The sequence below is a fragment of the Triturus cristatus genome, chromosome 6 (assembly GCF_964204655.1).
Source record: "Triturus cristatus chromosome 6, aTriCri1.1, whole genome shotgun sequence".
In the NCBI taxonomy this organism is placed as follows: domain Eukaryota; kingdom Metazoa; phylum Chordata; class Amphibia; order Caudata; family Salamandridae; genus Triturus; species Triturus cristatus.
The window spans coordinates 622574615-622598527 of NC_140589.1; the positions used below are offsets into that span (position 1 = coordinate 622574615).

Below are 23913 nucleotides of genomic sequence, written 5' to 3' on the forward strand. Positions count from 1 at the left end.
CTGAGTTGAACTACAGTATACCCATGTAAAATGCTCGATGGGGAGATAACCGCTAAAGATAGAGCACACGGCCGAATTTCAACACTGGCTACGGTGATCGGCTTCTCAATAATCCGCTATCTCTGTGCTATTGGTCAAACCTATAGGAATTGCTGCCGAACTCACCAGGGTGCTGCTTTGACACAGGTGTACAACGAGATGGCGCCGAAGAAAGCGGTTGCTGCTGCGGCTGCAATGAGAGTAAGAGAAGCCAGGGTGGCAAGACAGGCTACCCGGGTCGTGGATGTATCTGCAGGAGCACTGTGTGTTGTGACGGGATCAGCAGAGAAGGCTCTCTCTAGAGCCCCAAACGAAAATCAGTCTTCCCGGAAAAGTGGCCAAAACACCCCCTCTGTGGTGGAGCTCCTTCGCGGCGGCTCAGCGCGTCCTCTTCCGGGTCGGGGCGGGAGGAGCCAGCCGAGTCTACCAGGGTCCCAGAGCGCGCCTGCTTCTCAGGCTACAGATACTGCAACGCTGGTCGCTGCGGACAGCGAGCCCCAGTCTGGAAGTACACGGGGCCAAGATGGTGTAATGACAGAAGGGATCTCTCCCCAGGTAAGAGGCAGCGGCCCCAAAAACCTAAAAAATGGGAGTGGACTTAATTTGCAGGCTCATGGCATGTCTGAACAGAAAGATATTGAAAACTCTCTTACAGTGTCTAATGCCAATCCTGTTCTATCTAATCACCTACCAGCAGCCTCTATTTCCCTCGAGAGCTCGGAAATCCTAGTGAATAATTTGGCAGCCCCTTTGGATGGTGCCCAGTCTGCCGAACTCAACCCTGAAAATCTTAGCGAAGACGATCCTGATAAGGATAGAGATAAAGATAGAGATCCTAGCGATTTCTATTCATTCTCAGATGAACTAGGCTGGTCAACTGACACTAATACAGACACAGCGTCCCACTCGAGCGAATCTAGTGAAGCAGGCAGCACCGTCAGAGCAAAAACAGCTCGGAAAAGGTCGCTTAAGTATAGAAAAGGCCATCGCGAATCGGCGGATTTGACTTGGGATTACGCACCTACTAGTAATCTACTTCCAGTGGCTACTCCTTCACAAACATATGGGCCAACTCCCGCTCAGCACCAGGAGCCTGGTAATCCTAAAGACACAACAGCACCAACGTTGGAAACTGTATTACTTGCTATAGCCGCACACAGGGAGGAGACATCCCTTGATGGTCGCAAAGCTCAAGCTGAGCTACGTAAGGTGCAGGGAGTGGTTCGTAAACTATCAAGAAAAATTGGCTCTTTCAATGACAGAATGACTGAAATGGAATCTAGAGTGCTGGTCAACGAGTCAGAGACAGTCTTAAACCGTGAAAAGATTGACACGCATGAAAAAGAACTTTCTGATATGATGTGGAAGCTCGAGGACATGGAAAATCGGATGCGGCGAAGCAATTTGCGTGTTTTGGGTATTCCTGAAGGAGCAGAAGGAGGGGATCCTCGCTCTTTTATGATTAAAGTATTTCAAGACTCTCTCCCAGAACTATCATCGTGGAATTGGGAGGTGGAGGTCCAGCGGGCACATCACGTGCCCTTGACGTTGAAAAAGATACCTAAATCAGGAGAATATCCAAGGGCTATCTTGGTATATTTCGGGAACTTTCTCTTGAGACAGGCAGTCTGGGAAAAAGCGAGACCTGAGGCAAAAAAAACTAGCGGGCCTATAACCTACTTTGTGCGCCCTGACTTCTGTCACGCAACGGTTGAACGGAGGTGGCGTTTACGCCAACTCATTAAACCGCTCCAAGACAAGAAGCTTCGGGTTTTTTTGAACAACCCAGCTTGTCTAAAGGTTATTAATGGGGATCAGACACATTTTTTTACCTCTGAAATCAAGGCCAAAGAGTACCTAGACAGCCTTTAGGGATCTTTTTCTTCTTTCCTACATAAAATGAGAGAATCAAAAAAAAAAAAAAAAGAGAAAAGGTGGAAGAAAGAGGGGGTGGGGGGAAAAAAAATAAATAAAATAAAGTATAATGATTAAACAAATACACGTGAGGAGACATTGGAGCATCGGTCAGGGACTGCACGTCCATTGCTACAGACTCTAATGGAGTCTAATTGCCTCAAATATGCGGGGCTTGGGAGGGGGGTGGGGTGGTTCCGGGGGGGGGAGGTCAGGGGTAGGGGGAAGAAAGCACATAAAAATGGCAACCGCAAGGCTGGGAATGTAATTAGAACTGATAATGGCAAAGGAGAAGGAATTCACGAGACTGATACCGAGACTGATACTGATTCTGAGTCTGATCACGGGGTTGAATTCGAGTCAAGAAGAAATACAGTAGAATATGGCTAGGCTAAAGCTGTGCTCCTGGAATATAGCAGGACTTAATGACAGGGGAAAGAGGGATCAAATGTTTGGAATGATTATTCAAAACTCTTTTGATATATTATGTCTCCAAGAGACTCATATACCATGGGCAGAAAGAGATGTACTGAGAATCCCCGGGTATAATTTATTGGTGAGTACCACCCACACCGCTAAAACACGAGGTGTAGCCATTTTGGCTAAATCCTTTTTGGGACAGCCTACACGGAAGGCAGCTGATCCTTTGGGTAGGTGGGCGATTGCTGATCTCAAAATTGGGATTACTATATGTTCAGTTTATGCTTCTAATTTGGACGACCCCTCTATTTTTATCGATCTTGAGATGGAGTTAGCATCATGGCCGCATACATTAATATTCTGTGGGGATTTTAACATATCACTGAAGCAAAAAGGGCAAGCACATAATCAAGATCGATCCAAATATATTGGTCGCAAACCAAAGGTATATAGAGCCATCACACAACTTAAAGAAAGCCTGGGTTTGGCGGATGTTTGGGATACAAAAAATTATCATGACCCGGGATATACGTATTTCTCCTACCCGCACAATAAATATGTGCGTATTGATTACATCTGGACGACTACTAACTTTGTCAACAAGACACAAATAAATAAACTACCAAAGACTATCTCGGACCACAATCCGTTAGTACTCACAGTTAGTATTGATAATTTTTTTAGACCTCGTTCAAGCTGGTCCTTTGATAGAAAACTCTTAGTTAACAACGAGTATATAGAATATATCAGGTTATGGGCACAGGGATTTATTGATTGTAATCGTTATAGTGCCTCTCGAGATATGGTCTGGGATTGTTTCAAGGCTTCACTTCGTGGGGAAACAATAAGCTTTGTGGCCAGACAGAGGAAGGAACTCGCCAGGGCCTACGAATTGCAACTTTTGGAACTAGCTGGCATAGAGGAGAAGCACACTGATATAATAATGCAAGGTGGCGATGGAGGGCCAACTCTCAGAAAGATGTTGATTTTGAAAATGAAGATAAATAGTAGGTTATCTCAGAGAGCGGCCGAGATCTATCAATCTCACCGAAATAAGATCTATGAGGCAGGTGAGAAAGTCGGTAGACAACTGGCGCTCCACACTCGTCAAAAACAATCCCTTAGTTTAATCACTAACATTAAGGCTGATGGTCGAGAATATACAACACCCGAGACTATTGTGGAGGTCTTTAGAAAATATTATCAAAAGCTATATCAAAATGAGGACACTTTAGAACCGGCTATAATCAGAGATGAACTTGCCAGGTGGGCAACTGAGCAGGATACTAATTCTGGAATTGGGACCATTTCTAGACAAGACCTAGAAAGAGATATAACACTGTTGGAGGTACAAACGGCTCTTACAGAGCTTTCTTCAGGTAAAGCGGCTGGCCCGGACAAGATACCATTAGAGCTGTATAAAATTTTGGGTAATATTATAACACCTTTATTACTTGATCTTTTTATAGGTATTCAAGCCCGTGGCCTTCCTCCAAGATCTTGGATGGAAACGAATATAGTGATCTTTCTAAAGAAAGATAAGCCTTCTGACCTAACTTCATCGTACCGTCCAATATCTCTTATAAATTCAGACTCGAAGCTCTATTCCAAGATTTTAGCTAATCGTCTCAGGGGGATCGTCGAGCGTCTGGTCTCCCCGTGGCAGCACGGATTCATCCCGGGCAAGGGTACCACGGATCATACCCGTCGTGCTATTGCTCTGTTTGACGCCGTGGGGGTCGGGGGGGGATCAGATGTCGATGATCCTTCTGGATGCTGAAAAAGCTTTTGATCGGGTGTCGTGGGAGTTCTTGTGGGCGGTTCTTGAGCAAAATAACATCGGTCCGCGCTTTTTGAAGTCTATCAGGGCTATGTACTCCACACCTAAGGCGAGGGTTCTTGCTATGGGTCTGGAATCTAGCCTTTTTGATATATCTCGCGGAACTCGGCAGGGCTGCCCATGCTCCCCGATTCTCTTTGCCCTATATATAAATTCCCTAATTCTAAAACTTGCTATGGCAGCAACAATTAAACCAGTTACAGTAGGTTCATTCGACACCAAAATTCTAGCCTATGCAGATGACGTGGCAGTAATAACATCTCATCCCACTGATGCAATCCAGGAAATAGAACGAATTACACAACTCTTTGGTTGGATCTCTGGATACTCTCTAAATCGAGATAAAACAATGGTTTTATGCACCCACAATACTCAATTTCTAGATGCAAGAAGGGTTGAAAGTGCAGTATATCTGGGAGTTCGCATATCCCCCAAGATTGAGGAAATTATTAAAATAAACTACGATCCTCTACTTCAAAAAATTAAGAACGATCTTAAAAGGGTAGATGGATTGCATCTCTCAATTATTGGAAGAGGGAATTTCCTTAAAATGAACATTTTACCCAGGGTCTTATATCTGTTCCGTGCGATTCCACTGTTAGTGGATGATAAAATTATTAAAGCCCTGGAATCCCAGATGGTTAAGTTCGTTTGGGGTTACGGAAAGATAAGGAGATCTATCTGATACCTCTCTCTGCCAGCTATAAGAGGGGGTTTGTCAATCCCCAATCTGGGATTCTACCTGTGGGCAACCATGATTCAACAGATGACTGTACTATTCTTTGTTAAAATACCTGAAGAAGTTGTAAGGGATAAGTATATACCTTCTATTTACGAATTGGTTATTGGGGATAAGGCTAATGGCCTCTTGGCAAAGCAACTGGAACCCTCATATTACAAGAAAGTTAAGTTCAAGGAGTATTAACGATAGGTGATTTTTTATTGCCTAGGAATGGGAATAGATTTCAAACCCTACAGAGTAAATTCTCAATCCCAGATAATGGGATATTTAAATTTATTCAGACCAACACGATGTTGAACTTAAAAAGAGCTGAGTATTCCCTGGATAATATTCCTTTATTGGATCGTATGGCCATATGCACGACCAGGATTGGGACTATTTATGATATTCTAATTGAAAGCCAACGGGATGATCTTGAATATAGGGAAAAGAGGTGGTCAAACAAATTAAATAACCCCAATGTGGATATTTATATGTCTCTGGCTCTTGCAATGAAGGTGTTTGTTGCTTCTAATATGAAAGCTCAGCTCTATAAGACCATATTTGATCTGTACTTTACACCTGCCAAACTTCATTCTTGGGGGAAGAGAGCAACCTCTGAATGTCCAAGATGTGGTAAAATCGGAGCACATCTACTACATATGCTTTATGAGTGCGACAAACTTATTGTGTTGAGAGGTATGATAGCAAGCTTCTGGCAGGAAGTCTTTGGGCACTCGATAGCTGAATCTCCCACACTATACATCTTGGGCTATGATAATACACTGAAACACACTAAGGAGGAAGAAACATGTCTTTTTTTGGGTACGGCGGTTTATAGGATAATCCTTACAGCTCGCTGGAAGGATAGCGATGCCCCTTCCTTTCAGGTATGGCTAGGTCGGTTGTTGGGCATGTACAATCAAGAAAGTGCAATTTTTGCTTGTAAAGGAAAGGCGGCTAGGGCCTTGGGTAACACGATATGGAAACCGATTGAGATCTGGACCAACAATAATAGATCTGTATAAATGAACTAGCGGTAACCCTCTTGAACTATGTTTACTGAATATTTAATGAATCACTCTCTTGAATCCTTCGATATTCTGTTTTGCAATTTATGATTCGTGATCATTACCAATGATGTATGATTTATGTTGTATGATTTCACAATTGAATGGAATGTCAATGTAATGCCTACGGTTGCAATAAAAAAAAAAGAAAAAAAAAAACAGATTTCAAATATATGTTCTTCTCCATGAAAGCTGGGCATTACTAAAGAATGTGATCAAGGATCCTAAAAGTTCTACATGTACAGTTACAAATAAGAGTATATCACACAATTCTCCATGCAAGCATATCTAAATAAAAACCCTAAACTAAATGACAGTAAATGCCTACATAGAGAGGGATTCGATACCTTATGTAGATGAGAGGCTACTCCTTGTTTATTTTCAAATTACCAAAGAGATCCAATGACGGTTTACCCGCAATATACACTGTTTTAAATTAAATGATTGCTACCTAAATTACATTGTTCACAGTCCTTGGATTATCTTAACCAGTTGCCTGATAATCAATTCAAGATCATATTTTTGAAATAAAACACAACAATTATGCACTTCTTTATTTGTAAAGTTTGAGTCACTCAAACATAAATGCACTAGGCAACCCCCTGCTAAAGTTTATTATTTTGTATGTTAATGTGGCCAAAAATATATTTCTGTTTCCACATTCATTAATAGTAATCAAATTCCACACATAAACCCTCAGTTGCAGTTGGGATCTTAAAAGCTTTTCAATTTCCTTTCCCTCCCAACCTTGTAAAATGTAAAAGAAACACATTCTTAAGGACTATTTTGTCTAAAACATTTGTAATACTAGAATTCATCAATAAAGCTTTATTCGATTGTGGACAAACAATCATAAAAGCATAGTAACAACATTTCATATATACAAGTTCATATAAAAATACATTTACAGAAATTAGTTGGAATTCGGTAAGAAGATAAAACATTATTAAACTCGGCCAGCTTTCCAAGAATTAAAAAAGAAGCCAATCAGCAGAGAAGCATTTGTTTTCTTTGACGCAGAACTTTTTTCAGAAAGTTTACCATCCTACAAACACTGTGCACATTGTCAAGCTGTTTTAGTGCCAAAGGGGCAGGTTGACATTGACGAAGCCCAAACCATTCTAACGCGGGGACTATACTCATTCTCCTGGCATAAGAATAATATCTACAGAAAAAAGTGACGTGGATCGTAGTTTGCTTAGAGATGTTATCACAGGTGCACAACTGGAAGTCTCGAGACCAGTCATTCAGTTTAGGAAAGGTGAATAATATATGGAAAACCCCCAGTCGAAATCGAGTTAGTAGGAACCTGTCATATTCACTCAGGACAAAGGTGAGGTAGGGTTGAATATTAAAAGTAATTAAAACCAGTTGATTGTGTAGGACACAAGGTTTTACAATTTCAGATGATAGTCTGGCAGTGTCTAGCAATGAAAAAGCACTTTGCTTTTAAATCCTTCCTAGTTCTTTCCCTGATGACACTGGGATTAGTAAAGTACTCTAGGTAATCAAGATCTTGTAAGAATTTATGAAGATAGCTTATCCAAGGAATCCTCAGGGGCCCCATCCAATTTCATAATGTCCAAAATGATGTCTCTATTTAATTTTGTCTCTTCTTTTGTCCAGAGTCTGTGCCATAGCAGCACAGGCTCAAGCTATATTAAGTCTGAAATAAAGGAGAGGGCCTACTCCGCATGACAGATACATGCAGAAGTGCCATTCGGGACAGATAAAATATATTTAAAAAAGGTTTTCTACTCTTTGGATGGGTAACAGATCAACTGGTCCCCAAACCCCACTCCCATAAACTGCCGCCGAGACACATTTTGCTTTATATATCTTGATAAGCTCCTGAGGTGGTCTTTTACCTAGTTTTTTGGCAAAAGCGCTAAGGGCAGATGTAGTGCACAGTAATGCTAATTTTTTCACCGACACTGCCTGTGACCAGGAGTCATTGTGGGCAAAAAGAATGCCCAAATATGAAATTTATTTAGTAACCCCAATCTTTTTTCCTGTCACAAACATGTCTTTAGGTTTTTTGATGCCTGTACCGCAGCGCATGATATACTAGAATTCACTTTAGTCCCATATACTTAAAACAAAAGGTTAAACTGAAAGACCACCATATTTACAATTAAAGTGAGGCAAACCTTGCAAGATACACAAAACCACTTCTTCATACTTCATTCAAGTTAACTTCTCGTTAAAAATGTTACCTAAATATTTATAAGATGAGATTCTCTGGAATTTCACATTCTCTAATTGCCAGTCAAAATTGATTTTCTATGTCCCAGATACAATACTTATTTGATTAACATTGATTTTTGGGTTATCTTGCTTCTAATAGGGGTAGTAATCACCCACCTGTCTCTGTAATCCTATGGGAATATGATCTAGAATTACCAGGTATACAAGAAAGTGTGATTTGTTCTCCATTAACTTTTGGGGGTTGGGCTTTAGGTTTCTCCAAAGTTTATGTATGGTTTCTTTGAAAGAGAGAGAGCAGCAAAGGTGCTGATACACATCCTTGCTTTAATCCATTCTCTGAGGCATCCCTTTTAGTTCTCTCTTCCTGGTTCACCAAATACACCTTTGCCGAAGTTTCAGAATGTAAATGTAATACGAACGTCATAGGAAACCTACGAGGAGTCTAACCTTCTCTAGTTCAGCCCTTAATAAATTTTAATCCACCCTATCACAAGCAGTTTCAAAATACATGGAGCATACTGCTAAAGTGGCAATGCATCCAACTTTATCAATAATATTATTTTAAGGAAATATATGATGTAAGGCCAAGGAGCCTTCTTATAACCCTACTTGATCAAGTGGAATTAATTTTTTAGTTTACAATCAATCCTTCCATGCTTCCAACCCAATTTTATAAAATATTTTTGCTGAAACCTTAAACAAGGAGCTGAGTCTATAAGTTGAAGGGTCATTTATATAAGGTTTTTATAAAGATAGGTCTAATTAGGATTCTTTCCAGCTCATTAGAATACATCCAGGATGGGCTAAAAATATGGCCCAAAATTCTGAGTCCATTTTATAAACCATGTTGGATAGTCTGTAAGTGCCAGGAGCACGGCTTATTATTTGGGTTATTATCAGATGAGATTGTGGGTGGTTCACTTGATGATGCATTGGGAATATTGTCTTGCATGTGTGACAAATGTTCCCTTTAGTGTGTGCTCACACAATGCCGTACTGAATCCATATCTTGTTTCACTTTTACCGTAACCTATGAGGGAGACAGTGGTTGCGGTGAACTCACCAAGTATTCATGATTTGAGAAGTGGTATGTCTCCCAAGGTAGAGCCAAGTGTAGTAGGAGTTGTCTTCATAAAGGTAGACTCGCAGAAAATTCTGTTTGAAGGGAACACAAATCAGCTTGGACGTCTGAAGTGCTGAAGGATTATTGATTGGTGTTTCACTGTTTATTCCATGTATTGTACAGAATCTGTGTTAAACACGGTGGCTGGTGATGAATCTAATGTGGCACTCTTTTCTTTTAGCCTGGTGGTTCCATTTTTATTACTACAATTAGTAAAACACCTATGTCATACGCCTTGGGAATTGTGGTTGCAGAGAAAATCTTGGGAATTGTTCCAGATGGTACTCATGATTGGGAGAAGTTCGTTACACCTGAAGACCTGGAGCGCATTTTGGAATCTAGTAAGTACTGCGTTCCATAAACCCTTTTGACAGCAGAGTGCCTTTTAAATCATTGAATTATTGAGTAGGAATGCTTGCTCAGTCTATATTGAAATGTCTGTTTGCTGTGGAAATTAGAGTCTAAGATGGGCTCCTAAGCATTTCCGAGATACATGACTCATTTGGTAACTACAAGGCCATCAATACAATATTTGCAAAAAAAATAATGTAGCCTCCTAAAAATAATGTGGGGAATTCCAGTCTTTAAATCAGAGTTTATTTGTAGACTAGTTAGGACTGTGTTCCAAGAAATAGTGTACTAAATGTAGGAAGGTGGAATCTGACTGCATGATTGCCCCCACTTTTTTCTATGGTGTTTTGATGGTTTTCGACTTAGTTTGGCTGGGATCCTGCTTTTCAGGACCCCAGCCTATCTGCTTTCTCCTTTAAATTGGTTACCAGTACTTTAGGTACACTCCAGATTGGATTCTGGGGTACCCTTATAAGTCCCTAGTATATGGTATACTATGTACTCAGTGCATAGGTACCCCAGAGGCCTACCAGGTGCTGCAGCATGTATTATGCCACCCCTGGGAAGCCTTCCTAAATGACACCACAGGACTGCTACTGCAGCCTGGGTAAGGTAGTGCATGCACCCCTTACTGAGATATAGGTTCACTATATCTCTCCATATCACTGCACATATAAACCTATCAGTTACCCCTATGGCAGGCCTTACTAATCCTGAAGGCAAGGTGCTGGGTTTTATGTGAGAGGGTGCCCATGCATGAGCAGAGCCCCTCTGCAGCCTTCGGAACCTTTATTCCGGGGTTGTTTATGATGCAGCCAAACCATATACTCATTATAACTAAACGGTTATTGCTAACTTTGGGATGGCTGCACGGAAGCATGTCGTGATTGGTGTCAAACACCTTGGAATCATACCCCCACACCAGTAACTGGGGTGGGAGTATGATCCCACCCTTCTAGAGGGAGAGACATGACCGCACCGGTATACCCGGTACCAGCTAACAGAGCACTGGCATCACAAAATGGATGCTGCCAGCCACAGACACAAGTCTGGCCTCCTGCTGCTGACCGAAACTCCGTCAGGGGAGGCCTGGACAATAGTGTCACCACCTCCCAGACAGGCTTTAGTGTATTAGGGCTGGGTGGGTGCACTCCAAGAGTGCTTTGAAGTTCAGCACTGGGGGCACATTTGGTGTCCCTGTGCATAGTCCAGTTCAAACCGGTTACCAGCCCCTGCTCTGGTGCGAAACTGGACAAAGGAAATAGGTGTAGCCACCCCTCTTTCCTGACCCTCCCATAGGTTGGTCCCCAACCCCTTCCTTGGTTATAAGATAGGAACCCCTGGCGACAGGACTTTAGATTACACCTGGACGAAACTCTGATGCTGAATCCTGGAACTTCGACGATCTACCTTGAACTAGATGACTGAATAATCTCCATTGGAGTAAAGGAGTTACTCCCCTGCAAGGCAGGTACCAAAGATGCATCTGTCTGGTTTGCATCTCCGAAGCTCCCGCCGGACTCCGAAGTATTTTGCAACACAGAAGGTGGGTTTCAGTGGTCTCTGAGGTCGATCTGCGCACTCAGCAAGTCTGAGGCCCGTATCCCTCGTGGAAGACCGCGCAACCCAAGCCCCTGGACACTGCGACCAGTTGCAGAAGCATCTGCTTACCAGCGACTCATGAAGCTGAGCTTTGGGTTACTTGTAGCCTTGACCCCGAGCAGCATTGGCACCGAAGATTGCCCGCCTACACTCCACGAGTGCTCCGTGAGCGGGCTCTTTGTGTTTTTTCTCAAGGGCCCTTCGCGATCCCTAGTCCGTCAACTGGTGGGTCCCTGTGAAGGCAACTTTACTTCTAATTGGGCTTACCTGGTTGCTCCAGACGTGCCCTGACTCCATAGCTTGGGGAGTCCCCAGGACCTTGCTGGTCCGCACCGAAGCATCTGATCTCTTCCTGTGTGGGGTCCAATCCAGCCACCGATACCGCAGCACTCGACATCCTTCGTAGGACAGCTCGAATCCAGCTCCTGGATGTCCTCGACGCCTCCTGGTCCTCGTGGCTGCAGAGTCCAGCTTCACCTCTTCGCACCTGAAACAACCGACATCGGTGGGCATTCTTCTATCGTACCCCTGGTCACTGGCAAGTGACCCAGACTCTGTCCCCTCAGCTTTCAGGTTCTTCTGATCTTCGATCCAGGCTTGGATCACACCGGACACTCTTCTCCTTCCCGGCAGCAGCACTTTGCAGCAGGTCGCCATTGAAAACGACGACGCGACCTGACCGACAGCATTTGACAACTATGCACCTGGCTTCCCTGGGTGAGGTAACTCGAGTACTGCGGTGCTCCCGTGGGTGTTGGCCCTAGAACCCCCTAAGTCTAAAGGGGTTTGCTCAAAGTCCTCTCCTAAGTGCCCTTAAACTTTAAAATTCCAGCTGCAACTTTTCCCATAGAAGCTAACGGGGCTCGCGCCTGTGTTCTCACACTGCACGCATTCACCGTGGGTCTCCTGTGTCACTACCTTGGGTGGTTCCTTGGGGTCCCAGCGATTCCACAGGCTCTAGGCCTTGTGTCTAGTCAAGTGGTGGTTCTTATACCACTTTCTTAATATATGGTTTGGTCCGCCCCTAGGGCCCATCGTATATTGTACTATTTACTGTTATTTTAGAACTGTATTATTGTGTGCCTTGCTCTCTAACTTAATAAAGAGGTTAGTAGAGAGTTTTTAGAAATAAATACATATATTTTATATATATACCTTGTGTGGTTCTCCTTTCATTTAGTAATTCAAGAAGTTATAATCTGGTAAACCAAGCTGCTTTACACTCCTTCAAGACTTAGCCTGAAGGCTGCTCTCCATAGCTACCACTAGGATAGCTTTCAATAAAGGTTGTCTTTAAACCTATCATCAATAAGAGTTGTTTGGACTGGTGCAAGGTGCCCACTATAAATAGTGGACAGCATATGCCAGGCCAACTTCTCACGCTAAAGTCCATTACATTATTAAAATTAGAATCCTCACATTGGTGCTAGCATCTCATCTCACCAACTCTTCATAAGCTGTTGCAGCAGTTAGTGTTTCTAAACCGGAAGCACATGAGCTTTTTGTATGTACTTTTATTTACTATGGGTTCATACAGGGAAAGTAAGTGATGGTTTATGGGTTTTAATCCCATATCTATTTTACTGAAAACTTTGCATTACATAGGTTAAGCAGTGATAATTTCTATCGAAATAAATAATAAAAGTACTTACTTTGAGAACCTATTTATTCCCAGATGTCATAACTGATGAAATTCACTTATCTCCTTAACTCCCCACATGAGCCATCTAACACATGTATAAAATCCTGAAAATGAAACCAATAAGAAATTATAAATACAGAAGTGAATGAAACCACAAGCGTATGGAAATGAGGACTATGAATTATCACACCACATAATGTAGCAGCAATGGAAAACTTTGGGATGAAGCGAAACTTTAAACACTCGTATCTTCAATATTTCCTCACTGATTTGACGTTGTTGCACATCTCCGACTATGCATATTTTAATAGTGGGCTGATTATTACATTGTTCTCTATCAATAAGGCTAATGCTCTGTGTTCCATTTGTTTTAAAATCACTATCTTGTCCACAATCAATGCCTTAAGAATAAATGTGGTAGTGGGAATCTCATGAGCATATAGTTGTATAGCAGCTGAAACCTCTGAGATACCACATTCCATTACGTCATCGATCTGCTAATGCAAAAATGCCTGCTAATGGCGTCTCCCATTCCAACTATCATTTTCAACATTTATTACTCCTTTCTAAAGGCTAATCTTGTTTCAATATTTCAGAAAAATCACCTTTTGTTAAGACCACTTCCGAACATGAGCTGCCACGGAACTAAAATTAAAGGGCAGAGTCTCCCTCCATTGTAATTCAGATGTACCTTCTCCCAGTTCTTTTGACCAGGGTTCCTTAAGGATGACTCAGTCATCATCAAAGATTGAAAAAGTAAAGTATGTGTAGATGCTGTATATGAAAATCACATGCCCTCATGAAGGTAACACCACAGGAGAACAGCCTTCCAAACCTACCACTCTCGCAAAGCAGCCAGAGGCTCAAAGAGGTTTACATGAAAACTGCCAGTGTACCTTGTTATGCATGTGGTACATTTCACTGGCAGAGGAGAAGCGAGGAAATGAGTTATTCAGCAAATTTATTATGAAGGACTTAACCCATTGTTAGCAAAGATCTTCATAATGCTTAATGGTAGGACGTAATTCTATTTGGAATTTTCCATAACAAATAGAAGACCTGAATAACTATAGACCAATCACAAACATCCCTACACTGGCAAAATTTCTTGAGAAATGTGTACATGATCAACTGCGCTAACACATTGAGCAATTCCAATTTCTCGACCAATTCCAATCGGGCTTCCATCCCGGCCACAGCACTGAAACAGCCATCGGCTTGACCAGAATGAATCTTGCCTATTAATACTACTTGATCTCTCATCGACATTTGACACTGTCAAATCTACTTAATCTTTTGGAATGTAGGATGGGGCTATCTGGCACTGTACTAAAATGGTTTGCCTCTTTCCTCAACAACAGAACACAGAGTCAAATCCAATCAAAATCTATCCAACTCCAGCCCAAGGGTCCTCGCTCTCCCCCACGTTCTTCAACTCTTCATTGAGCCACCTACGGTAATCCTCAAAACATCCAACATCCAATACCACATGTATGCGGATGACACCCAACTGTACATAAAAATCGCTTCCCCTGAAGACATCAAGTCACTCAACGAAACCCTGCACAAAACCCTTAATTGGCTAACCTCCAACCACATCAAACTAAACGCCCTTAAAACTGAATTCCTCCTCATCTCTCCCACTAGGCAAACCTCCACTGTTGAGAAATATCTAAGAAACCTCACTGCTCTCAATTGCACACCACGCGTCATTGATTCCATGAAATCATTGGAAATTGTGTTAGATAAGAACCTAAACATGCAAGATCACATCAGAGCTTCTACCAAAGGAGCGAACTTCCAACTTAGTATAATAAGAAAACTCAAACCCTACCTTCCTCATGATGACTTTAAATCTGCGGTTCAAGCACTAGTCATCTCAAGACTAGAATACGGCAGTGCTATGCTATGCGGACTACCGAAACCCAGCCTAGCCTCCCTCAGAGCATCTCTGAATGCCGCGACTAGGCCCATCACGGGCTCCAAGAAAACAAACCACATCTCTCCGGACCTCAAATCGCCTAACTGGTTTCCATTTGAATCAAGGATCCAGCTAAAAATTGTATGTATGACCCATAGAGCACTACACTTCAACACTCATCTTTGCCTGACAAATAAGCTGGAACTCTCAGGTGGCTCTCGGCACTCTAGGAGCAACAGCACATTGCTGCTCAAGCCGAAGAAATTTAAGAAGATGAAAACCTATAAGCGTACTTTCTCTGGTATTGCCCCGAGAATCTGGAACTCCCTACCTGTGGAAACAAGACTGATCCCCTTCAACATTTGCCTTCAGGAAGGAAGTGAAAGCTCTACTGATGAACACTGCGCTGAACTAGATGACTTTCTCCTTTTGTCCCCTTCTTTGGTTAGACGACCAATTTGCTACCTGACATTTGATACAGCCTCAGTGTCGGCTATTATGTCATTCTATAATTGCTATAATTTTCTCTACCTGATGTATTTTTCTCTACCTCTCTCACAGCTATATACTTGTGTCTTCCGCAACCTGCATGTAAAGTGCTCTGATACCCGCTTGGGTCATGTTAGCGCTATACAAAACTTTAAAAATAAATAAATAAAATATTTGGGAAATAGTTTACTTTTTACACATACTGAGGAAACCACATAACTTGCAAATTCAGTAGCATGGATGACACACTGTTTTTGCGGCCATGTAAATAATAGCATTGTGGCTAAGTAGAAATCAATTGGGTCCATTCTGTGGAAGATACCATGTGCCTCTTTGTTTTTACACAGTGTAACTACTGCCATCCTCCTGAGCACTTGAACCCTATTGGTCCCTGATTTTGTAATATTTGTAATTTGAACTTGTTTTTGTTTGTGGAGCATTCATTTCTCGAACAGATACTCATCAGCAAGCTGCAACACTCTTAAGTCGTTTGGGGTAGATGCAAGCATGTACCAAGTGCGTGCAATAATCCAACAGTGGGTACTGTATTTTACGGAGTCGATTCCCTCAGAGCATTTGCTGCAAATGTATGGTGCTGATGGAAAAATGTAACGTAAGCGCTGTGGAGTAAGATACCATTGAAATATTATGTATTGTAGGCAGATTCTGTATAGGGTATTCCTCTCCTTAAAACATACCATCCTATCTCTCCAACTTTCTGTGGTAACAAACTCTTCCAATGTTGCTGATACTTCCACGGTATTACAGTGGGATTGCGCAGGAGAATTTTATAAACTGTAAATTCAAGCCACGACTCCCTGTTATATGACCTTTTAAAGGTTACAAATGATGTTAACGGTTTGCTGGGAAAGGCCCCAAAGTGGAAGCTGCAGGTGCTGTGACTTATCATGTGCCCCAATCCCGAAATCCTTCTTGCATTCTTCAAAGGACTTGATCATTTCATGCCGGTCTAAGTCGCGTTGTCATGGATCCGTGTATTTGGGAAGGGGAATAATGTCACCGGACACCCAACTGCTCAGCCATTCAGTGATGTTTTCGCTGGTATGCATTGTTGGGTCAGTGTCTCTTTTACAACGATGCTAGGTTTCCGATTGATCGCCGCATTACTGCCCTATACATTAGCATCCATTTCAACTCTGTCTCCTTTTTAGTATGTCCCTCTCTCTCTCTCTCTTGAGGCCAATAGATTTTTCTTACTAATTATTTCACATATTTGCATACTTGATTCATTCACTGTCCTCAAGCTCGGAATCCCCAGTAACTTTAGATAGCACCACTCCGTGTTAAACGGCCATAGACCTCAAAAACATTGTTTAGTAGCACGTCCACCTCATTTGAAACAACCTGAACCTCTGCCAATGGCGTGGAAGTGCTGAGCTCTCTTACTCCCCCTAGAGGCCACCATATCTCAGATTTGTACCGCAAATCGTGTGTGAGGGAGTCCCTGAGAAGTGCTCCCCTCAAACCTATCTAATGCTTTCTTTGTACACCCTGAACTTCAACCAGTCCTAACCAGTCTTATCTTCGCTTTTTAGACTACTGTAATTTGTTTTTGGGGTAATTCTATGGAAGTGAGACCCTTTCTATCTCAGCAACTGGCATCATGGCTAAGAGAGAGAAAATAAAACACTCTTCAAATACTGCTCTAGTATGACAGAACATGGTCTATACTGATGATCCACTTGAGCAGTCTGTTTATTGCCTTCATCCGGCGCACAAAACTTCATGCTACACCTGTAAAACCGTTTACTCCAAGACTCTGAAGGGGACAGCAAGAGGAGGTTGGCCCTATACATATTGGAGAAAAATAATTACCTCCTTTCCAGGGGCGTTGCTCCCTCTTCTGGGAGTGATTTTGTGAAAAGTACTACAACAAGCATTACCACAAAGGAAGTGCAAAAAAGTAAACCTCGATTTTCCAGAGCAGAAGTTAATACCTAAAGTGCCTGCAACCACGTCCTCGAAGAATAAAACTAGAGTTTCCTCTGGAAAACATTCCAAAACAGGTAAACGTCAGCATACACAAAAAATAAGTAGAAATCCAGTACCCTTGAAGGCCTTACTCGCCTACCATTTTTACCATCAAAGGTGCTGTCATTCTCGTTGAAGACAAAGAAGAAACCTCTATAATCAACAACCACCTCATCACCAAGATCTCCATTTTATATTTCCTTAGAGCCGCCACTTACATAGCTTTAAATCCTTTATTTTGAACCTTACGCGAGGTCTTCTGTAGGCCCTTGCATTCATGTTTAAGTGCTCTGGGAGTTTTATTGTACCAGGGAGCTGAAGTGGTCCTATTAGAGGACTTAACCAGCTTAAGCATCGCTACTTGGGTCATAGCATTACCAATCCATTGACTCGTTTCTGGTACTATGTTATTTACATCTTTTATTACAGCTGGTGGACAAAGGTCTCCAAGTTTAGCGTTATTTCTCTCAGGTATTATTTCAGAAATGGCGCGTATATTTTCTTCAAACTTATTTCTGTTCCAGTAGTATTAAAAATGATCTGTCCAACAAGCATTTCTCCTCTATACAATGGACAAAGTTATCCTGTGGACCAATACTAAATTCATACCTAAAGTCCCTACTGAATTACATCTGAACGTAGCTGTCGAAACATGTTCCTTTTCCCAAATCCGACAACTTCAGCTGAATTTTTGTTGTACTCATTTGATGTGGGCTTGTGCTTTAGATTTAACACGTGTAAAACAAAAGACAGATGTTCTTCTGTTTGTGTCCTTCGGCCATCCAGGAAGAGGATGACCCTATTCAGACAGGGAAAGCATGTTGGCTATAAGCCTGCATCAAATGAAATCAGTTGCAGAGCTAAGAGTTGTTTAGGTGACTCTGTGAGTGTAGAAGTCGCCAGGTGCCTGGTCTGTTGGAACAATGAGGAACTAAAGAGCTGGGAGGCAAAATTACAAGGCACTGAACGAGAGGCTTCCAAAGCCACCAATGCACAGAACAGAATTCTCTCGTTCAGGAAGGTGAGGCCATCTCAACTGCTCCAGTGTTCCCTAGGGGAGGGGGTGCGAGGGCTGTATGTGACTGTCATGTGGCGGTGCCATGTTTGCACCCTGGTCACATAACTCGGATTGAAAGCATTTGCAGGCAGCAGAGTCCGGCATGTAAGAATTACACATGCTCCTAAGTGCAAGGTGAGTCGTCTGCCAGTGTGAGTGCAAGGTGAGTGAGTGGTGTGTCTATGAGATCAGGGTGAGAGTTGTGCCTGTGTAAGTCAGGGTGAGAGGTATGCCTGTGTGAGTGTGCAGAAGGTAACTCAGAGGGTAATGCATGCTGAAATCCATTTAATGACGTGCTGCGTGGAGAAAGGATACCCTTTTACTTAATCTCACCATAAGAGACTATTACAAAGTGCAAATGTCTTTGTTCTCACCAACTTCCTGCAAAGATGTCAGCACAAAGAAAAGCAAAACATTCTTGAAATGTGTTTTGGCCCACTCTATGACCGGGCTGTAAGAATATTTTCATTCCCCGGGAGAGAACAATGCTGATTTCCCATGGTAGCGGAGGATGACAGAATAGAGGAAACCATGTAAAAACCTCATATAAATTCTATGATGATAGCAGGGGGAAAAAGTGAAAGTGTTGGATGCACTTATGAAAGGTGAAATACCGCGGCAAGGTGAACTCTAACTGAGATGGATTTCAGGCCAGAGTTTTGTGAAACTCAAAAGTGCTGTAAACTTTGGTGAGGCTTTGACAACAACAGAAGCAAATCCTGTTGGTGGCACCCCAAGCAAAATGTATTCCATATCAACTTGTGTGTTTCTATTGAGGAAAAGTTCTTGCCAAAAACTCTTTACAATACGGGGAATGTTCAAGTGTGCAATTTCTACATGCTCAGGCAGAAGCTGTCAAATTGAATGATGCAGGGTTGTGGTGAAGCACCCCCTAAATCCCTTGCCTGGGGAGAAAGTCTGGACAATCAGGAAGGGAGAAATACGGGCCACTCATCAAGTGGTGCTCTCTGTACCTTTACTGCTTGGGCCACGCTGAGGCTATCAGAAGTATTGTTGATAGTTATAATGAGCTTGATGAGAACTGTGGGAAACACAAGGGTAAAGGGGGGTGGGTGTTGGAAGAAGCAAAAGAAAATATCCTGTACCTGTTCATTGAAAACACTTACCCACCGTGGCCCAGGTTGCCACTGCCTACTTTCGAAGAATCTGCATTTTTTCTGCTTGTGTTCACAAAGGGGTCTAATTGCGACATTCTACCGATGGGAAATTCTGTAGGGCTGATTGGGGTGAAGCTGCCATTTATGGCACTCATTACTGGATCTGCTAAGGGCATCTGTCAGTCAATTGATCCACTTATAGTTTGATCTTGCGAACAATAGCCTATCGCTAGAAGGTTTGAGCCTTTTCTGACAGGACTGGCGCTCTTGTGCTTCCCTGCTTGTTTGCATAAAATATTGAGGTGCTCATTTCTGTTCTGATCCGTATGAAAGAGTTGTTGACCCTTGGGAAAAAATCCTGAAGCCCTGCAACTCTAGGACGGTGATTTGTAACTGCCTCTCCAGTGCCAGCCATACACCTTGGATGTGGAGTTCTTGAAGATGAACCTCCTCTCCTCAAATCTAGCATTGGTTGTCATCACAAACGTCTTGAGGTGTATCCTTGAGCAGGAGGCCTTTGGTAATATTGTGGCACTCCTGCCGTCATCCTAAAGCTTTTTGAGGCACATAGCAATGATGATCTGGTCTTGCCATGATCCAGTTGTATCCATTGGGTGTCAACGGCAGAGAGATTTGGGCTATGTTGGCATGTAGGGGGGAGTGGGGAGCTCAGTGTATTCCTCTCACTGGCTGAAGTTTGAGTCTTCTATGAGGTGAACGTGCAACAAAATGAACACTATTCCTTGCCTGTAACCCTGTTCATATTTACTGCTATGTTTAATAATACTGGGGATCCTGGTCTGGTGATGGAATGATTAAAGCATGTCAGTCTATGAAAGATATAAATACTGGAGAACTGTATGTACAGGTAAGTAGCTTATTTCTTGGGAGGCAGGCTTGTGTAATGTTAGACAGATTTCAGGTAGCTTTCCTAATCTTGCAGTGCAGATTGCTACATAAAATATGAATGTTGGTGACTGTTCGAGGTAGCTGGGGCAGAACTGAAATGAGCCTCTGCTTAATTTTTAGCACAGATTTACAAGCAATCTTCCTGCCTGTCTTAACATGTAGGATATTTTCAGTTTAAATGAAGATGACCGAATATAAAAAATTACTTAGATTGCGTTTGTGTTGGAGATTCGTGATTTTGACGTAATCCTTTTTAACATTATTGTTGGTAGATTGAGATTTCCTCCACAGCAGTGTTAATTGGACTTGTTACTATTACACATTTTGTCTAATTTGTACAATGTATGGTAGTGTGTTCCTATCCTCATTATGTCTCCCTCCGTACAATTTCAAATATACGTTAAAACTATCACAGTCTTCTCCAGATCGTCACTGCTTTTGACATGCAAGAATTCCTAATTACGTTGTCTTCCCTGGATACGACGTACCTAAGAATATAATTTTGTTTTGGTCAAACGTTCTCACGTTTTCTTGTACCTGCAAGCACCCTGCAGCTAATACCTGAATGCATTTTGTTATTTCTCCTTCATTTCATCTACCTTCTTGTTAATGCTTTCTACTATACCCAGCCACCTGTTGTGCTTGTTACTTTTCTTCAATGAGAACTGCTTTCTTACAAGCTCTAGCCACTACTGCTAGTTCTATCACTCGAAACTCCGTAAATTAATTCATTTTATTTCAATTGCCCCTTGACAGCGCAAAATGGTAAGTGATATCTGTAGTCTCTGTAAATCTTTCTAGGCCGTCTGTAATGATTGTATGTATAATCCTGGAGATTTGCTGTTGGCCAAAAACTCTTGTTGGCTATGGGAAGTAGACTCAGGTTCTTCATCATGTCTTGTCCATAATAACAATAAAACAACACTGCCCTTATGGTATGGCTTTGGAAAACGCCTCTGGTATCTATAGCACATTTCCATTAGTTGTATCTGACAGAAGAGGTAAGTGAATCTCACATAAATATATGGAAATTCTGGACAATTTGCTTGACCATTGTATAACTTGTGTGAAAACATGGAGTAAAAACACATGACAAAGGTAGATTAAAATTGAAAAATGTTTCCTTGTTGTTGATGGAAGATTTGTTTTGATCCTCCCATTTGCAGGTATATGTTTATTCTTTAGTATTATCTACAGTATTTGTAGACAAGGTCTGGTATATTTTAGTTGATCATTTTCTCTTCATGTTTGATAAAGGTGATGTGAAAGGCTTAAAAGACTGATTCCTAGTATTGTAGACCTTACAGTGCTTGAGTGCTAAATCTGCTTCTGTGAGTGTTTTATGAAGGTATCTGCTTTATTGTACCAACTTGGTGCAAAAACGGTGCCACTTTTGGTGTCGAACTACACTCGCCAGTATTCAAATAAGTTTGCGCCTTCATCAGAAACATTCATATTCATGACTCATAACTTGGCATATTAGCATTAGTTATGCGTTAGGTACACAATATAAGAGGGCTTTACCAAACTCCAAAAAGGCGCGTGAAAAGCACCTGACCATGAACTGCAACCTCTGGCAAGAAATTGTTGTTTTCACCAGTTCTTTGTTTTGCTACAGACTGAATATTTAGTCATTGGCAAGCACTCAATGACTGCTGTTCTCATTCTTCCTCCTGCAGATGGCTTTGTTGTTGAGACTGTGAATGGAATGTTGTATAACCCACTGTCAACCTCGTGGAGTTGGATCGATAGTACCAGCCTTAACTACGCCCTTCACGCTCTGAAAACCGCCCCCCAAGAAGATATCTTTTCAACAGAGCAACCACCAGTGGAAGAGCAGAGCACCCCTAAAGTTGATGCTCACTTAGGAAGTACGCCCTGAAAAATGGAGATTGTTGCAATTCGAAAAAGTTGAATTTATAGATTACTGGTGCAATATGTTCTTGCTTTTCAACTGAAGGCTTGAAGAGTGGAACTCGTGTTATGAGGCTGCATGTGTGCGTTGTCTGCTGTCACTACAGTAGAACGCGTCTCATCGCAGCCAGCTTTGATGACTGTGTCTTCCCCTACACAGGATGTCGCTAGGGCAGCTCTGCATCCTGCAGCACACATTTAATGTGCTGTTTTCTTTGCCGTCTGTTGGCGTCACTGAATCTGCAGTTCAGATGGGAGTGGCAACATATTCCACGTGGATTCAAAGGGCAACAGTGTAAATAATGTTTTGATTTGCATGTGTAATGGATGCATCAGTTCTGCATGTTAAAAATATCCACATGAGTAAGGTTACCAGATGAATGCATGTCCCCAGGTGCACATGTTCCAGTCCTGGTCATCTCTTCTCATTATCATTGTTTTCAGGTGTGTTAGAACAATTGCTTTAGTTCATATGAACCTATGAAGTATAAATCCCAGAATGCAATAGGTTTTTGAAGGAATGCTCAGGACATGGAGTTATCTGGTAACCTTTCATATGGAATATTCTAAAACCTTATAAAATGCCTTGGGCCTACCATGCCTGTCCATCCAAGGTGTGGGGTCGGCATATAACTTTACAATTCTGATGTCATTGGCAATTTGGGCTGCATGGCATTTAGTTTACATGTTCCACGAGGATTTGAAAAGCTGACTGTAAAGTTTTTCAAATATGAGTGAGATGACTATAGTAATTATATATTTTATTCCGGATCTCCATGCTTTTACTTTGCATGGTGGTGTATTAATTGGTATTGCTTCCCTTTGTCTGCGATAAGAAATAGGCGACATTATATGTTCTTTAAAATGTGTATGTGCAAGTGTTAGTTATATGAAACCAAATTGCCAAGGCAACCAAACTAGAACACAAGAAAGTCGATAATATTGGTGTTTTTTTATATTCAAGCTTTCCTTCACATCATAATCCGAAATTATCATGGTGCGCTTTCCCTTTGCATCTAAAATGTGAGAGTCATGTATGACTGTATTCCTCACCTGAAGAACAACACTGTTTGGGATAAAGCTTGCTAATTTGGAGCTTGAAATAAAAAAATATTTTTTTACTTCATTGGTTGCTACATGCTTGTCTCATGCTTGATGTCCTCTTTTCGTGACGTGTTGATACATATATTGCATAGTCTTGCAACATGATTAAAGAGTTACTTGCCCATTAATTAAATGTTACAACATTTCTCTTACTTCTTCCCACCTCCAGCTATCCAATGGGTCAAAATACAACATCAATAGAAATTGAATCTCAAATAATTGATAGAAGGGAGTGGGCAGCCCAACAACGTTCCCCTTGCTTGTTTCTGTTTGCCTTGTGGCCATCATCAATACCAGTGCACTGTGTCGCAGGGGATCGTTCACACAGTCCACGGATACTTGCTGCTTTTTCACATTACAGTCACATCATCAATCTGTGTTTTTCCATTTACGGTACTGACCATTACTCTTTTCACACATTTAGAAGATTTATTCAGGTGTGACTTTTGTTGTATTTTCATTAAACGTGTGTCTGTTAG

The 23913-nt window shown here is 41.9% G+C and overlaps 1 protein-coding gene across 1 annotated transcript in view; it reads left to right on the forward strand.

Annotated features, from left to right (window-relative positions):
- The window catches only part of COQ3 (coenzyme Q3, methyltransferase), a 171009-nt gene extending 147553 nt beyond the window's left edge, over nt 1-23456 (forward strand). Inside the window, exons 6-7 of the mRNA XM_085611120.1 lie at nt 9517-9676; nt 22096-23456. Of these exons, the coding sequence (XP_085467246.1) occupies nt 9517-9676; nt 22096-22298 (363 nt within the window). The 3' untranslated portion in view covers nt 22299-23456. The remainder of the gene's footprint in view (nt 1-9516; nt 9677-22095) is intronic.
- The last annotated feature ends 457 nt before the right edge of the window (nt 23457-23913 follow it).